At 46.0% G+C, this 18,837-nt stretch overlaps 1 protein-coding gene across 2 annotated transcripts in view; it reads left to right on the top strand.

The window, feature by feature from the left end:
- Positions 1-18,837, top strand: part of MYO3B (myosin IIIB) — a 292,153-nt gene that overhangs the window by 67,663 nt on the left and 205,653 nt on the right. For both annotated transcript variants that reach the window (XM_083467558.1, XM_083467559.1), the window contains one exon: positions 3,579-3,724. In XM_083467558.1, the coding sequence (XP_083323684.1) occupies positions 3,579-3,724 (146 nt within the window). The remainder of the gene's footprint in view (positions 1-3,578; positions 3,725-18,837) is intronic.

Genomic DNA, 18,837 nt, shown 5'->3' with positions numbered 1-18,837 from the left:
GCGATGTAAACCACTCTGTCTTAAATCAGTCAATCCCCCACTACCATCATTCAACACACACAAACATACTTGCAGTCATGATCCATGCAAGTTAGAAATATGAAGATAGTCTCCCCAGCACAGACTCCCTATAAGAAGAAGAAGAAGAAGAGGAGTTTGGATTTGATATCTCACTTTATCACTACCCGAAGGAGTCTCAAAGCGGCTAACAATCTCCTTTCCCTTCCTCCCCCACAACAAACACTCTGTGAAGTGAGTGGGGCTGAGAGACTTCAGAGAAGTGTGACTGGCCCAAGGTCACCCAGCAGCTGCAGGTGGAGGAGCGGGGAAGCGAACCCGGTTCACCAGATTACGAGTCCACCGCTCTTAACCACTACACCACACTGGCTCTCTATAGAACATACAAAACCGAGTTGCATGCATGTATAATATGTATAGCATCTTGCCTTGGTGCTGTAAATTAAATTAAACCATGTCGTAACATTACAAAAATCAGACGGTGCATTTTGTTTGCTTGGCCAGCTCTTCTGCTCTCCTTGGAGCAAGGGTAACTAGATTGTGCCACATTCAGGGTTTTGAATGTGTGTACACTGATCCATTTTTCAGCATAATGCCGCCATACCTCATAAGCTGCTTAGCTAGTAACACCACCAGCTTTTCCCCCAGGAGGCTCAGACCTTTTAAACTCCAGCTTCTTCCCAGCTTGGTGGGTCAGCGGTGCTAATTGTCCAGTTCAGGTCTCCAGCTAGTCTCGCGCCACAGCCATAATCACGCCGTGTTATACATTGTATGCCTGCGGCTATGTTTTTTTGAATGCATGTGTTGTGTATTCTGAGGAGAGAGGAGGTGGTGGGTGGATAGTTTTGCGGTGTAGAATCCAGGCATACTTTTTAAAGGAGTCGCTGATCAATTCTGTATTCTCTGTGCTTCCTTGTTGTTTTTTGAATCATACAAAACATATAGACCCTCTTGAACCATGTGTCTACATTTTGCTGGTTTCTCATAGTTTTGTGTCAATTTAAATGCTAATTTTCTATTACATTCAGTCATCAGTCATGAAAGCCAGACATATTGTTGGAATAGGAGTAGAGTAACATATGCGGGTGGCGCTGTAGTCTAAACCACTGAGCCTCTTGGGCTTGCCGATCAGAAGGTCGGTAGTTTGAATCCCAGTGATGGGGTGAGTTCGGGTTGCTCTGTCCCAGCTTCTGCCAATCTAGCAGTTCAGAAGCATGCCAGTGCAAGTAGATAAATAGGTGCCACTGTGGTGGGAAAGTAAACAACATTTTTGTGCACTCTGGTTTCTGTCACGGTGTTCCGTGCTGGAAGCAGTTTAGTCATGCTGGCCACATGACCCAGAAAGCTGTCTGTGGACAAATGCCGGCTCCCTCAGCCTGAAAGCAAGATGAGCGCCACAACCCCATGGTTGCCTTTGTCTGGACTTAACCATCCGGGGGTCTTTTACCTTTTCTTTCTTTCTTTTTTTAGAGTAACATAGTGGCTGGGGCAACGCAGTCAGATGAGTGGCACATAAATATACCATCATAATCATTACCATTATCCTTATAGCTTTCCAAATAAACATATAGAATTTTTGTGGATTTGGGTTCTCTCTCTCTCTTTCTCTCTCTAATGTGGCATTGCCACATACCCAAAGTGGTATCTAAAGTGTGTGTGTGGGGGATAACCTGTGTCCAATCTGGTAGGATTCCCATGGATTCTGGGCATGAAACCGGTTCTATCAGTGATGGGGACCCAGATGTTGTTAGAAGTATGACCCTATCTTCCCTTGACCACTGGGAAAGATGGGTCTTGAGCTGGCAGATGTTGGAGTTCTCAAGAGCTTAGCCACATGCTCCGCATCCCTAGTCATGTTGGTCTCTGCTTTTCTTTCATTTCCCTTGAAAGGACCCTGAAGCCCTATGGCACTTATGGCTTCTACCTAGCCACAATTTGCAGCCACCTAAAACTTAAAAACTTAACTTAATAACAGAGACATCACCATGCTGACAAAGGTCCGTATAGTTAAAGCTATGGTTTTCCCAGTAGTGATGTATGGAAGTGAGAGCTGGACCATAAAGAACGCTGATCGCCGAAGAATTGATGCTTTTGAATTCTGGTGCTGGAGGAGACTCTTTAGAGTCCCATGGACAGCAAACAGATCAAATCTATCCCTTCGGAAGGAAATCAGCCCTGAGTGCTCACTGGAAGGACAGATCCTGAAGCTGAGGCTCCAATACTTTGGCCACCTCATGAGAAGAGAAGACTCCCTGGAAAAGACCCTGATGTTGGGAAAGATGGAGGGCACAAGGAGAAGGGGACGACAGAGGACAAGATGGTTGGACAGTGTTCTTGAAGCTACCAGCATGAGTTTGAGCAAACTGCGGGAGGCAGTGGAAGACAGGAGTGCCAGGCATGCTCTGGTCCATGGGGTCACGAAGAGTCGGACACAACTAAACGATTAAACAAAAAACAAAAACTTAACTTCTGGTATTAATACCTGGGGAGAAGTTCATTCTGTATGTATCTTCCCATTCCCTTAGAAGTAAGACAGATGGACCATGGTTTCATCATGGCGGCGCCTTCTCCTCCAGCTTTCTCTAACCTGGTTCCCTCCAGATGTGGCTGGACTACCTCCAATGATCAGAGATGATGGGAGCTGTAGCCCAGTAACATTTGGGGGTAACAAGGTTAGGGAAGGCTGATCTATGCTATGGAATAGGTTTTCTAGCTTGGTTTCTTTGGCACTTAATTTGCTGAGCTGTCCACTGAGATCTCTTTTTCTGGTCAGTCTTTACAGGAGAGATACTGCTGGAACTATCAGGGACAAACTATTCCACCTGCCTTGTTCCACCCCCTCTGCCTTTGAAAGGAGGAGCTGGGTTTTAAGTACTTATTCTTGCTCTCTGTTAATATTTTTGTGGGGAATAAACCGTCGCCTTTTTGTCAGGAAAATGTGAATATTAATAATTTGAAATGCTGAGATTTGATCCACATGTAAGCTGCATTGGGTTTCCATGATGGTGGGATGTAAATGTGGAAGAATAAATGAGCAAAATGCAATAATTCCTGTACATTTCCCTTTTAGATGCCCATGCTTTCTCTCTCTCTGCAAATGTATGCACTAAAGAGGATAAAAAGCAGCATTGTTTTCAAAAGGAAATGTTGCCGGAGGATTTCAAAGACTGTAATTATTTTGGAATAATTAGCATCCGATGGCAAGAATTATTTTTTTTGTGCATTCTGTGGCCACCGTTAAAAATTAAGAACACTTGCATCCTGAATTTATGCAGAAAATTCGAACGGGTGTGTCTGTCAATGGTAGACTTGAATCGGAATTGTTAACTAAGGTTACATTCACACCGAATACTTAAAGCAGAGTCCATCCCCCCCAAAAAAGAATTCTGGGAACTGTAGTTTAGTGCTCATAAATCCACAGATCCCAGGATTCTTTGGGGGGAAGCAATGTGTTTTAAATGTGTGGTGTGGATGTAGCCTAAATAGAGTGCATTTGTCTGGCCTGCTTGGACAATGGGGCAATTGTTAACTCTGATGGTGTCTTCCTTTGTATTTGATAGGTCATTGCTTGTGAACAGCAGTACGACTACTCCTATGATGCTCGCTGCGACGTTTGGTCTCTTGGGATCACAGCCATTGAGCTGGGTGACGGGGATCCGCCTTTATTCGACATGCATCCCGTGAAAACACTTTTCAAGATCCCAAGGTACGGCACTAGGTGGCTCTCTTAGCTTGCTAGATTGCCATTCCTCACACAGACAGCAGCATTTCAACAGGGAAATGCAAAGGTGAAATTTGGTACACCATTGCATCATAAGTTAACCCTGATTGAGAAATGCTACTATTAAGACCTTTAAAGCCTTAAATGGCCTCAACCCAGTATACCTGAAGGAGCGTCTCCACTCCCATTGTTCTGCCCAGACACTGAGGTCCAGCTCCGAGGGCCTTCTGGTGGTTCCCTCCCTGCGAGAAGTGAGGTTACAGGGAACCAGGCAGAGGGCCTTCTTGGCAGTGGTGCCCATCCTGTGGAACACCGTCCCATCAGATATCAAGGAAATAAAGGGAAGCTTTTAAGAGTTGATGAATTATTGTATTTTAATATTTTGCTGGAAGCCGCCCAGAGTGGCTGGGGAAACCCAGGCAGATGGGTGGGGTATAAATAATAAATTGTTGTTGTTGTTGTTGTTGTTGTTGTTGTTGTTGGATTCTTGCTTGCCCTGATCTACATGCAAGTAGTGCATTCTCCCAGAATAAGAACATATAATATTTCCATAGGTTGTTTTTTATATTAAGCTTTCTCGCTATTTCTCTGTGTAATAAAAATGCAAGGTTGTCATCACACCACTGGAGGATTTGTAGTGTCAGATCACAATCCTGGATTTGCAGGGCAGGGGAGCAAAAGTGAAGGCAGGGTGTACAACAGCAGTGGCCTGTAGTATGGGAGCAAGAAGGGAGGGACACTGAGCGGGGCAAAGTGGTGATTTCAAACAACAGCGGGTTTCAATAAAGCAGGCATGGAGGAAACTGAGAGGGAAATGGTGCTTTGGGCAGATGTTTGAGTACAGGGAGTTAGGAGTAGTTGTGTTTCAGTGTCTCTCCCTTCTTACTGCACTTAAACTTTCCCCCCTTCCATTTCTCAGCAGCCTCTTGTGAGAAAGGTAAAGAACACAGATTCCTCAAATATTCCTCAAATATTCCTACAATCATGCATTTCACTCCTGGTACCAAGTGTTGTTTTCAATATGAAGTTCCAGATTCAGTGTGGCAATTAAGATTACATATTTGATTAACAAGTAAAGTAAAGGTAAAGAGACCCCTGACCATTAGGTCCAGTCAAGGACAACTGTGGGGTTGTGGTGCTCATCTCGCTTTACTGGCTGAGGGAGCCAGCATACAGCTTCCGGGTCATGTGGCCAGCATGACTAAGCCGCTTCTGGCGAACCAGAGCAGCACATGGAAACGCCGTTTAACTTCCCGCCGGAGCGGTACCTATTTATCTACTTGCACTTTGACATGCTTTCGAGCAACGGGAGCTCACCCCGTCATGGGGATTCAAACTGCCGACCTTCTGATCAGCAAGTCCTAGGCTTTGTGGTTTAACCCACAGCGCCCCCCATATATGTACAACATTGATGGGCTAAGCTGAACCTTCTCTGACTGAACAAGGTATCTGATAGGCTGGCTCTTAGCATCCCATTCATCTTAAAGAGACAGTAGCGTATATCATCCTGGAGTGTTTGCGCAAAGAGGACTGCGGGGAGGGGAGACATGGAAGTGGCTTTAGAAACAGGAATGGGACAATCAAGCTTAGTAGTTGCAAGGGGAAACCCTAGGATGTCAATGTGGGGGGAATGGCAGTGGGATTGGTGAGCAGAGTGAACAGGCGCACAGCCCCTAGTAACGAATACATAGCATGCCGTAGAATGTTTAAGATGAGCTCATACTGGATATACCATTTGTTTCCAAAGAAGTAAAGGCCGCTACCGAAAATTTACAGCACATTACAAGGTTATTTTGATGGGGGAAAGGTCTTGTGTTATTATGCAGCAAAGGCAATTTTGAAACTGTTATGTGTGTCACATCAGTTGCACCCTTCTCTTACTGCTTATTTACACTTGAAAAATATGAAACGCTTTCTTGCCATTCCTGAATATAAATGAGCATTTGAGTTCACATGTTGTTAGGTGGTTGTCTTGTTTCCACCAGGCCGAGGGACCCGGGATTATAAAGACCATTAAGGAATATGAATGAAAGATGGGGACAGTTGTAACAAAAGCAGGATGGCATCTCTTTAAGCATTTGCCCCCGGTTGATTGCCAGCTGGTATATGTCGGCTTCTTCCATATTCCATTGTGGAAAGGGAAAGATAGTTACTTGCTACTAGCAAATTGAAAGCTTAGGCAATGAAAATATTTGACCTTTTATTATCTGTACAATCGCACAATTACCATGGGGCGTAAAAAAAAAAAAGAATTCTCCTGATTGCTATTTGCATTTCTGATTAGGTCTATTTATATGCAGATGAGGCTCTCCAACATTCTGCATCGTATTATCTCTGTTGCACAACCCAGACTGCCGTCCCCCCTTCAAAAATTATTCAAACTTAAGCAGCAATTCATCTCTCTCTCTTTTCTCTACCTCTCTCTTTTGCCCTTTGCACATGTGTAAAACAGGCTGTAGCAATTAAAGCGGTGAGGGAAGCTTCAAATTTCTAAACTAATACCCATAAATTTTTATCAGATAGAGGCTGTAAACAGCTTTAAAGAACAACAGTCATGATGAAGTACTGTAAAATATCAGCAGGTGATAGGAAGAAATATAGAACAGGACATGGGAATGGTTGTCTTTCAGTCTATGATTTATCTCTTTCTTACCCCAAAACTGCATATAAATCTGCATGACGAAATAATATATTGTGGTGGCATGTCTTATTTCCATAGGACAAAATACTGAATTTATTAAGTAAGCTCCTAACCATTCCTGTTTTTTATTCTTCACCAAATCTTTGTAATGTCTGAAGCTCAATCCTAGCTAGGAATAAATACTGCTTATAGGATGTTAAGTGATGATAGGGACGCAGGTGGCGCTGTGGTCTAAACCACTGAGCCTCTTGGACTTGCCGATCAGAAGGTCGGCGGTTCGAATCCCCACAACGGGGTGAGCTCCCGTTGCTCTGTCCCAGCTCCTGCCAACCTAGCAGTTCGAAAGCATGCCGGTGCAAGTACAGTGGTGCCTCGCAAATTAATTCGTTCCGCAAGTCTCTTCGTCTTGCGGTTTTTTCGTCTTGCGATGCACGGTTTCCCATAGGAATGCATTGAAAATCAATTAATGCGTTCCTAGGGAAACCGCCTTCAGACCAGGTCCGGGGACATTCTGTCCCCGGACCTCTTCTGAAGGCTGGGGGGGGGGACAAGGGCTTTTCTTCCCACCCCCAGCATTTTAAAAAACCCTGGGACAGCGGAGGACTTCTCCGCTGTCCGGGGCGATCTTAAAATGCTGGCGGGCGGCATTTTAAAATCGCCCCGGACAGCGGAGGACTTCTCCGCTGTCCGGGGCGATTTAAAAGCCCCTGGGAAGGCAGGCAGGGGGGACAAAGACTTTCGCCCCCTGCCCGCCTTCAGAAGGTGTTCCCACCCCCCGCCCCGCTTCGGAACAGCGTTCCGAAGTGGGGCGGCTGGGGCAGGTGTCCCCGCCCCCCCCTCCCCGCTTCGAAACAGCGTTCCGAAGTGGGGCGGCTGGGGCAGGTGTCCCCGCCCCCCCCTCCCCGCTTCGGAACAGCGTTCCGAAGTGGGGCGGCTGGGGCAGGTGTCCCCGCCCCCCCTCCCTGCTTCAGAACAGCGTTCCGAAGTGGGGCGGCTGGGGCAGGTGTTCCCGCCCCCCCTTCGCTCCCGACCCCCAGCATTTTAAAACCTCCCCGGGACACGGGGAAATTTTAAAATGCTGGGGGTCGGCAGCGAACTCCCGACCCCCAGCCTTTTAAAATCTCCCCGGGACAGGGGGAGATTTTAAAATGCTGGCGGGCGGGAGCGAAGCGTTCGCTCCCGACCCCCAGCATTTTAAAATCTCCCCGGGACAGAGACTTCTCTGCTGTCCCTTGGAGATTTTAAAATGCTGGGGGTCGGCAGCGAACGCTTCGCTCCCGCCCGCCAGCATTTTAAGATCGCCCGGGGCAGGCGGGGGGGAAGGCAGGCGGGGGGGAGCAAAGACTTTTGCCCCCCGCCGGCCTTCAGAAGAGGTCCTCTTCTGAAGGCCGGCTGTGGGCGAAAGTCTTTGCTCCCGACCGCCAGCATTTCCCTATGGGCTTTCGTCTTGCGATGCAAGCCCATAGGGAAATTCGTCTTGCGAAGCGCCTCCAAAACAGAAAACCCTTTCGTCTTGCGGGTTTTCCGTCTTGCGAGGCATTCGTCTTGCGGGGTACCACTGTAGATAAATAGGTACTGCTGTGGCGGGAAGGTAAATGGCGTTTCCGTGCGCTCTGGTTTCTATCACAGTGTCCTGTTGCACCAGAAGCAGTTTAGTCATGTTGGCCACATGACCCGGAAAGCTGTCTGTGGACAAACGCTGGCTTCCTCGGTCTGAAAGTGAGATAAGCGCCTCAACCCCAGTCACCTTTGACTGGACTTAACCATCCAGGGGTCCTTTACCTTTACATTAAGTGATGAAGGGCCATTTAGAAATGGAATAAATAACCATCAGTAGCATCATAATATAGAGCATCCATGAAAAGACATGATAACTCCAGGACGTGGCTCAGGCATGTTGACTAGCATTAATTGTCAAAGGACCACATTTCCACAATGTTCTTTGGAGAGACTTATGGCTAAAATTAAAAACGCTAAATACAAACATTATGTTTTCCCCTGGGTTCTCCAAAGATCGCTGGCTTCAAGGTAGGCTAGTAGCCAGAGGCATTGCAGTTTCCAAAACAGATGCCTCTACCCTGAGAAAAATAACTATGTCTAGCCAGATATCCCCCAGTCTCTGCATAGCATTACCAGGCTGGTTCTGTAAGAAGGGTGGGCAAAGAGTTGGGGAATGAAGCAACAATATCAGTGCGTTCACCTGCTGCCCCCAGTGGATTCTTAGGAAATTGTAGGTGAAGGTATTGGCAGTTGCCTAGCAACCTTCAGATGCCATATTTTCATCCACCAGTACAATAGTCTATATATGTCTCCAAGTAAAACACGCAGAGCATATTCTTCCTTTGCAGCAACTTGCCCACTATATCAGGGAAGAGGGAAAGGGTGTCACGATGTGAAAATTTTAAAGTAGCCCCTGCTCCCTCACAATATCCTGACTCTGACTTCAGGAACGTTAAGTTGCTCAGAGAATATCTACTGCCCTCAAAAGGATACAACTGGGATATTGAACCGGGGCAGCTTCCGGAAGCTTCCATCCAGCTGGATATCTTGGGGGACTTCAGGAGGGAAGGAATTTGGTCTCCCTCTGCTGACTAGTCTTTCTGTCCAGATTTCACTGATAGCTCCCACTTGGAATGTGCTGGGCCTCCATTCTCCTTTCTTCTTCTTTGGCGATCACTCGTAGCCAAGTAAGTTCCAAGCCAGCTGTTGGCGCCATGCCTCCAGATCTTTGGACTTGTTGTAGCATCTGAACACCTTCACACTTTTAAACAAAACACCTTCACACTATTCAAACAGAAGTCTTCTGGGATACTTATTTCCAGCACATCAATTTATTTCAAAAACAAATGCTTTGGGAATGGTTTTTTTCTTCGTTTGAAAATGCTCACAACATATCCCAATGGTCTTCTTCTTCTTTGGCGGTCACTCGTAGCCGAGTAAGATTGTCTTCCATGAACATGGTTTTAACAGTAAGTGACTGTGGAGGCCAATTCTGGATCCACATGTCCTTCCAGAATGGGGACATAGGTTTCGGGGCAGGAGTTGATCACGTTGAGGATTTGCCAAACGTGCCTTCCTATTAGCTCGTTTCTCCCTTTCGTCCTGAGTTCAAGTGTCTCCAAAGCCCATGACACCTTTGGTAAAGGTTGTTCTCCATTATAGCCTGGCTGACCAGAGGGAACATTATTATTATTATTATTATTATTATTATTATTATTATTATTATTATTATTATTATTAGCATAAGCATAAACATTTCTTTGTGATTTCTGTCCAGGCCTTTTGCTCACAAATTTCTTTGATTGGAGGTAGATCTAGGGTTCAGCTTTGTGTCCCCCTCAATATAACTTCTCCTGTTCCCTTAGAATGGTTCCTTCTTCCCCCCCCCCCCAACAAAACACCACCACCTCTTGATATCTTAAAAGTGCTAATCGTTTTGCTAAAATATATTTACATAGAAATGAGGCTAGTTCTGAAATCTGCAGCTGAAGAGGCTGCATTAATGACAGTAACATAGTATAGAGTTGGGCCTCATTTTGTCTGGAAATAGAGGGAGGCAGCTGAGTTCAGAATCAGGACAGGCAACAATATGAAGTATTGATTTGCTGTACCTGACTCATTTTTGCGAAGCATTCTCTTTTCCTATTATTTTGACTTCATTAATTCTGTATGGTCGTTTTAGCTGACTGGACTGATCTGCCTTCTAATTGAGGGGCTGTAAATGCCAATCACAAGCCAAGGGACTGAGCACCATGGTTTTCAGCAACCTAAAAATTATTTCACCTCTATTGCCTTACGGTAGTAGCTGTTGCTGATTTATATTTTGCACACTTCTAGCAATTTCTGGAGGATATGATCTTAGCCAGGTGAAAATAGGGGCAGTCCTGGGCACGAGTACTTATTTAAGGCTGTTCAGGATGAAATCTGGTGTGGCCCAGGGGTAAAGCTTGGTGGATTTGTAGGGAATGAGGGTGGGGAAATGCGTGAGTCCAAGGTTTGTATAGGCTCATTCCCATCATGATAAACCACAGGCTTGAGCGTAGGCCTGGATCTATGTTAGTGGGCACAGCACTCTGCATACTTTGGAGCTACGCAGAGTTCTTCATGACATGACACAGATCTAATGAACAGTTCTGTGTAAATGGAAACTGTATAAACTGCTGCACCTCCAAAAATTGACTCACAACTAATCGTAACAGCAGTATGTTAACATATGGCAGGGAGAAATTCCTTATATTCCTAAATAAGAAAATAGCAATGAGCTCAGTAGGAAATGGAGAAAGCCTTCTCGGTAGACAAAGCATTGGTTTCATACTACAGATAGCTTATGTCCTGCCCAATGCTTTGTTTGGGTGAAACACACTGTCAGGCATGGTGCTCCCATTCCAATAATCACCATAATATGTAGAAAATAATAAGGAACTGGAACTGTGCATCCCACAGTAAGCTTTAAAAGGTAAAGGGACCCCTGACCATTAGGTCCAGTCATGGCCGACTCTGGGGTTGCGGTGCTCATCTCACTTTATTGGCCGAGGGAGCCAGTGTACAGCTTCCGGGTCATGTGGCCAGCATGACTAAGCCGCTTCTGGCGAATCAGCGCAGCGCACGGAAATGCTGTTTACCTTCCCGCTGGAGTGGTACCTATTTATCTACTTGCACTTTGACGTGCTTTCGAACTGCTAGGTTGGCAGGAGCAGGGACCGAGCAACGGGAGCTCACCCCGTCGCGGGGATTTGAACCGTGACCTTCTGATCGGCAAGTCCTAGGCTCTGTGGTTTAACCCACAGTGCCACTCGCATCCCTTACAGTAAGCTTTGGGTCATCGCAAATGTTATATTCACACCTTCTAGTATGTGTCCTCCAGAAGATGGCATTGAATCCCATTCAGCCAAAAGAGACGCAAATTGTTCTGCCCCACTGTATTTGTGCGTAATACAACAGATGTAAAAATCACACCAGATGAACAACAAAAAATACATAATTACCCAAACCAGCCATCCGTGGGCTCCAGCTTTAGTTACCTTACACATGTGCAGTGTCAATAGCATGGACACAAACCCAAATGTTTCTTTAAAATCCGGAAAGCTGAAGGGTTGGGCTTTTCCTGTCAAGATGGAGGTTTTTGCTCGTCTTTGTAGAGGGAAGTGAGGGGCAGATGGGGCTCGTCCACCTGGGTAGCCTATCTAGGAGAAGAAAAACTCTGATTCTAAACATCTACTGCCTCTTCAGAAGAAGAAAAGGCTATGGAGTAAACCCTACACAAATCTAGAGCAGAATGCCTAAGACGGTTGGATGGCGATTTGTATGCCTCCATGTTTTGTTTTGCTTTTCTATTCTTTGGATCGTATCAGCAAGGCCAAGATGGGGGTCTTGTCATCTGGGCAACCCAGGACCTTCATACACATTGCCCAGGATTGCACCTTGGGGAGGTCACTTTGGTGCAGCTAACACAGCAGTTTGACTTCACCCCCAGAAGTGCACTCATTTGTCTCTTGAGACAGACAGATGCCAGCTACTCAGAACATTATTGGCTGCCCCATGTAAATTGAGGTCCAGCTCAGAGGGCCTTCTGGTGGTTCCCTCTCTGCGAGAAGTGAGGTTATTGGGAACCAGGCAGAGGGCCTTCTCAGTAGTGGCGCCTGCCCATCAGATGTCAAGGAAATAAACAACAATCTGACTTTTAGAAGACATCTGAAAGCAGCCCTGTTTAGGGAAGTTTTTAATGTTTGATCTTTTATTGTGTTTTTAATGTTCTGTTGGGAGCTGCCCAGAGTGGCTGGGGAAACCCAGCCAGATGGGTGGGATATAAATTAATAATAATAATAATAATAATAATAATAATAATAATAATAATGGCAGTTGGAGGGAAAGCTGTGGCTGTTCTGTTGCCTGTGCTCCTTTCAGCAACTATGTTGCAGATCCCCCCATCCATGCCTAGGTCAACCTGATGACCTCCAGATGTTGTGGACTGCAACTTCCACCAACCCCAGCCAGCCAGCATGCACCAACATCTGGAGAGCCCCAGGTTGGCAAAGGCCGTTCTAATAAATCAAAGATGGCAGTAACACCAAACAAGAAGGCAGAGGTCTTAAGCTCAGCATCAGTTTTGCAGCATCAGTTTCAAGGTCTTGATGGTTTCTATGGCAACTATGCATCTTTGCGGCTGTATCGATTTTGAAATGTGATTTGGTGCTCTGAGCAACTAATCCTTTCTTCTGACCAAAGACCAGTTCACTTTTTCCTTCCACTCATTGTTAGAAACAATTAAGTTTTATTCATAGCACCAATACATCTAATTATGAAGCTGTTGTACATTAGACACTCTATGCCTTTTCTACTGCAACATAAGGTAAAGGTAAAGGGACCCCTGACCATTAGGTCCAGTCGTGGCCGACTCTGGGGTTGCGGTGCTCATCTTGCTTTACTGGCCGAGGGAGCTGACGTTTGTCTGCAGACAGCTTCCAGGTCATGTGGCCAGCATGACTAAGCCACTTCTGGCGAACCAGAGCAGCACACGAAAACGCCGTTTACCTTCCCGCCGGAATGGTACCTATTTATCTACTTGCACTTTGAGGTGCTTTCAAACTGCTAGGTTGGCAGGAGCTGGGACAGAGCAACGGGAGCTCACCCCGTCATGGGGATTCGAACCGCCGACCTTCTGATCGGCAAGTCCTAGGCTCTGTGGTTTAACCCACAGCGCCACCCGCGACTGCAACATAATGTTGCTTTTATTCATTCCATCACTTTTGTATACCTCAGTCATTAACCCTTTCCCTAAAAATTTCACAAGCATATCTCAGCTGAAAAATATATTTATCTCCCTGATGTATTGCTTTGCACAAGATAAACGCTGAAGAATTTATTAACCCTATTTTTCTTTTAAAGGGTCAGTTCAGCACTGGATAATCATTTGTTTGTATGTGCAAGCATACACTGAGAGGTGTTTATATGTGCAGGCATATACACAGAGATGGATGAGGTTAAAAATATCAAATCCCCAATTGTCAGATTTGCTAGATCTGACCACCTTCATAATTTAGACCCTTCTATTGAAGATTTGAAAATATATTCTAGACAGATGACATGTTAACAGAATCATTTCATGGTTGAGTGTCTTCACAGTATGATTTATCTTTACCTTTAGGCAATGGAGGTCCCTGTTTGGGAGATTTATGAGCTAGGCCCCAAAATCTATTTTGATGACATGGAATGTGTGTGTTTATTGGGGGAGGGGGACGAGAGAAATCAAACCTTAGAATTTGCTTTAAATACTAGGTTTCCTTCTCACGATCAGTTACGCAAGCCAGCCTTGTTCATGTAACTTCTGCCCTTCTTTTTGATGAATATAATTAAAAGGATTGCGCCCTGGTTGTTGTGTACGGACTTGACAGAACAACAAGCATTGTAGGTCTCAGGCCAACTCAAACAAAATTGAATTAGTGCATGAACAAATAGAATAAAGAATGCAGACATCTCCTTTTTTGTGTGCAGCAGAGCCCAGAGCATTGCCTGCTTTCTGGGTTTGCTGCTAAATAAGCTTTAAGTGCACTGGGGAAGTCAACTGGTTAATCTTGTCAACAAATTGCCCAGACTTGGAGAGTGCTGTGGGTTTAGCAACAGTGAGATTGGTTCTCTTGGGTCACGTGACTTCCAGCTTCATGACAATTCTAGTTTATGCTGTCTGGTCTGTGTTCTGCCTTGAACTCTCTGGACTTCTTTTCTCTGGTTAGTGAGCCCAGTGGCATGGCAAATAAGGAGGGCTGCATCTGCAAAACACCCAGTTCAAGCCCCATGGGGGAAAAAAGCGTCCCTACAGTGCATTCCAACCCTGAGTGAATTCAGCTTGTGTGGAGATTGAGAGTGGCAGAGCTCACCTCCTGATACTTGCTTCTGACAATCTTAACTAGGTAGATGGATCTATTTGCAATAACGAATTTTGCAATGTGTTTAGAGATACAGTGGTACCTCGGGTTAAGAACTTAATTCGTTCTGGAGGTCCGTTCTTAACCTGAAACTGTCCTTAACCTGAGGTACCACTTTAGCTAATGGGGCCTCCCGCTGCCGCTGCATGATTTCTGTTCTCATCCTGAAGCAAAGTTCTTAACCTGAGGTACTATTTTTGGGTTAGCGGAGTCTGTAACCTGAAGCGTCTGTAACCCGAGGTACCACTGTAAAAGTTTGGCCTGGGGGAGAGAGATTGGAGGCGGAATCTGGGATCTGAGACCAGTATACCTGAAGGAGCGTCTCCACCCCATCATTCTGCCCAGACATTGAGGTCCAGCGCTGAGGGCCTTCTGGCGGTTCCCTCACTGTGAGAAGCAAAGCTACAGGGAACCAGGCCGAGGGCCTTCTCGGTAGTGGTGCCCGCCCTGTGGAACACCCTCCCATCAGATGTCAAAGAGATAAACAACTACCTGACATTTAGAAGACATCTGAAGGCAAGTTTTTAATGTGTGACATTTTGATGTATTTTTAAACTTTGTTGGAAGCCGCCCAGAGTGGCTGGGGAAACCCAGCCAGATGGACGGGGTACAAATAATTTATTATTATTATTATTATTATTATTATTATTATTATTATTATTATTATCTTCCCTAGTCTTAAAACTCCGGCAGAAGAATTCTTGTGCCATAATGCTAGCCACATATTAGAGATAAGCATGAGGAGAAATCTGAATTCATATTTCCAAATTGGGCTATGAACATTTCAGCTATCCGGGTTGGGACTACAGTCTTGCCTCGCAAGACGAAAAGAATCCGTTCTGTGATTCTCTTCGTCTAGCGGTTTTTTCGTCTTGCGAAGCAAGCCCATTGAGGGATTAGCGGATTAGCGCTATTAGCCCTATTAGCGGCTTTTAGCGGCTTATCTGCTGATCGGATCAGCTGATAAGCGGCTTAGCGGCTTAGAAAAAGGGGGGGGGAGGAAAAAAACCCAGCAGGAACTCGCAAGGCATTGTCGTCTTGCGAAGCAAGCCCATAGGAAATTCGTTTTGCGAAGCACCTCCAAAACGGAAAACTCTTTCGTCCAGCGAGTTTTCCGTCTTGCGAGGCATTCGTCTTGCGGGGCACCACTGTAGTGCCGAGAGGCTGATCTGGCGGTTACTGGGGTCAGCAGTAGGCCCAGTCCACACACCAGCCCCTCCTCTCCCCACCTGGAAGCCAGCAGGTGGTGGCCAAGTTCCCTTTGTGGCAGGAGGCTCGTGGGATGCTGGGTGCAAGCCAAGGCCACCCGAGGGGAGAAGCGAAGGGAGGGCACCCCAGGAGAGAGGGAGGCATGTGAGTAATGAGGCACTTTACCTCTACTGTCACACAGTGGTGGCAAAGGAGGAGGCTGGGGTGGCTTGGCATGGTCAATTGAGGGGGGTGGAATATTTTTGGGGGTGCCAATGGGATCTGGGCCCCTTAGAGTTGGTGCCTGTGATGCCTAGAATAAACTTTTCTTACAATTTTGTTCCACCCAGCAATGTTTATTTATTTACCACCTCAAAGCGTATCTTTGTATCCAATGTTTGCTTTTAAACATACATTTTTAGCACATTTATTCTTTTCTGCTGAATTGTGTAAAGCAAAGCCAGAAAGTGACTCGACGATGATATAAGTAAAAAGGTAAAGGTAAAGGACCCCTGACAGTTAAGTCCAGTCACGGATGACTCTGGGGTTGTGGTGCTCATCTCGCTTTACTGGCCGAGGGAGCCGGCGTTTGTCCACAGACAGTTTTTCTGGGTCATGTGCCCAGCATGACTAAGCCGCTTCTGATGAAACCAGAGCAGTGCACGGAAACACTGTTTACCTTCCCGCTGGAGCGGTACCTACTTATCTACTTGCACTTTGACGTGCTTTCGAACTGCTAGGTTGGCAGGAGCTAGGACCGAGCAACGGGAGCTCACCGCCTTCTGATAGGCAAGCCCAAGAGGCTCATTGGTTTAGACCACAGCGCCACCCGTGCTATAAGTAGCTTTTAGCATTGCAGATGGAATTTTTCTTCAATGGAGTGGGTAAAGGCTGCCTTGCTTCTTATCTGTGGCGTTGTTAGTGCTGCTTCCCTAAAGTATTTAAAAGGCAGCTGAGGGATCGCCTGCACGTGTATGTTTCCCCCGAAATAAATGCAACTCTCCAGGGAAGGGCAATCCGTGGCCCTCAAAATATTCAGGATTCCCCGTGCCCATCAGGCCCAGCAAGGATGGCCGATATTAAAGGAGTTTCCTCACCCCTGAACTATAAAAGGGAAAGGGACCCCTGACCATTTGATCCAGTTGTGGCCGACTCTGGGGTTGCGGCGCTCATCTCACTTTACTGTGGTATTGATGGAGATATAGTGCAGAATTCACCGATTTACACCTTTACCCATTGGGAAAGGTGGGCAACTGCCCTCTGGCCTTGCTGTATGTGGCTCTTCTCCTGCCTTGTAGACTCTCACACCCTGTTTGGGACACCCAGTTCCTACATAAATTACCACTCTTCAGAAGCTGTTACATAAATGAGCACAAGCTGCTAGGATACAGTAACTGCAATTTTGTTTTGCTCTGGTGGAACACTCCGTGCTGACAAGGTCAGGCTCTTGCAGTCTGAGTGCAGCCAAGTGATGAAGGACACAGCCAACCACCTAAGAGGTGGAGGGTGGACAGCCAATAATTATTCCCCGCCGAGCTAGCCTGCCTATGCATTTGTGACCCTGTTAGATTTACAGGCCATGCCGCTAGGGGGCAGGAGATATTCCTCTTGTCTGGGGACATTTTTGCAGCAACAGAAGGGGGGGGGGGAGAATTCGCTTTCCCCTTGGGAATCAATGACTCCATCAGGTACGTGAGTCAGTGTGGTGTAGTGATTAAGAGCGGTAGATTTGTAATCTGGGGAACTGGGTTCGCGTCTCTGCTCCTCCACATGCAGCTGCTGGGTGACCTTGGGCTAGTCACGTTTCTTTGAAGTCTCTCAGTCCCACTCACCTCACAGAGTGTTTGTTGTGGGGGAGGAAGGGAAGGAGATTGTTAGCTGCTTTGAGACTCCTTTGGGTAGTAATAAAGCGGGATATCAAATCCAAACTCTTCTTCTTCTTCTTCTACATGGGCAATGAAGGAATTACAAAAACAATTAATTCGAGTTAGCTTGCCCAGCAGTAGCATGTTGCATTCTGGAGCTGAAGATGTAAAATTGGGGAGCAGCTAACTCATTTACATCCTCACTCAGCGGCACAGTTCCATTTCAGACACAGGCTGAAGAACCTGTAGCGATGGTGGTAAATGCATTTCTTTACCGTGGCGTAAGATATTAGTGCACCCTAGAGCTTTTCTGAACCCCATAAATTACCATGAAGCAGCTGCAGTAAGTAGAAGGAGAATAGCCAGGCTGCCAAAATGCTAACCTTCTGACCTCCTGAAATTCCCAACCAGGTTCCATTTAATGGAAAAAACCCAATGTGAGCTGATGCCTTCCTTTCAGCAGGGCTCTTCCTGGGTCCCAAATCGATATCTAAGGCTGAATGCTTTTAAGTGAAAGTTTTATTATGGCATAAAGCATGGGTAGGCAAACTAAGGGCCGGGGGCCGGATCCGGCCCAATCGCCTTCTCAATCCGGCCCATGTGTTTTTACATGAGTAGAATCTGTGCTTTTATTTAACATGCATCTCTGGGTGATTTGTAGGGCATAGGAATTCGTGCAGTTTTATTTTCAAAATATAGTCTGGCCCGCCACAAGGTCTGAGGGACAGTGGACCAGCCCCCTGCTGAAAAAGTTTGCTGATCCCTGGCATAAAGCTTTCATGAACTACATGGACTAACCCTCCCCCCCCCCTTTTATAAATGCCATATTTTGCTTTCATCAATGAAAGCAGTTTCCTTAGCTGTTAGCTTGTATTATACTTTTGTAAACAAATAAAAAACAAAGCTGCTTATGAAAACAGATTCTTGGGACTCTGCGATGGTGATTTTCTCTTTCTGCAGGGTAGGAGACAGAATGGGGTAATCTGGGAATCAAATTGCTCTATAGAATTTAGGAAGCCCTGCTTTCAATTTATAAATCCCCATCATTACCAAAGATGGTTGAGAGGCTATGAATGCCTTATTAGCTAAGGCCTAGATAGATTACCTCCTCTTCTAAACAATTTGCCCGAGCAAAAGAGGGGAAAGGCTTCCAAGTACAGAGGAGAAATGGAATGAAACATCACAATTAATTGAGGTACTTTGTAGCCTTGGAAACAGTAAGAGAGCGGTGACATCAGCAACAATTATGTGTAATTTTTAGCTTTAGTTTATCACCAAGGTAACCAGAGCCAGTTTTTCCGCTTGCAGTGCTGGAGAATGTGTTGGAATAGGGAGAGGGTTATAAACAAGGGGTCAGCAACCTTTTTCAGCCGTGGGCCGGTCCACCTTCAGACCATCTCCCTTCAGACCATGTGGTGGGTCAGACTATATTTTTTTTGGGGGGGGGGGGATTGAACGAATTCCTATGCCCCACAAATAACC

The sequence above is a fragment of the Podarcis liolepis genome (assembly GCF_965112155.1).
Source record: "Podarcis liolepis genome assembly, chromosome: 1".
In the NCBI taxonomy this organism is placed as follows: Eukaryota; Metazoa; Chordata; class Lepidosauria; order Squamata; family Lacertidae; genus Podarcis; species Podarcis liolepis.
The sequence above is the reverse complement of the archived record's forward strand: the minus strand, read 5'-3'. Positions and strand labels throughout refer to the sequence as shown.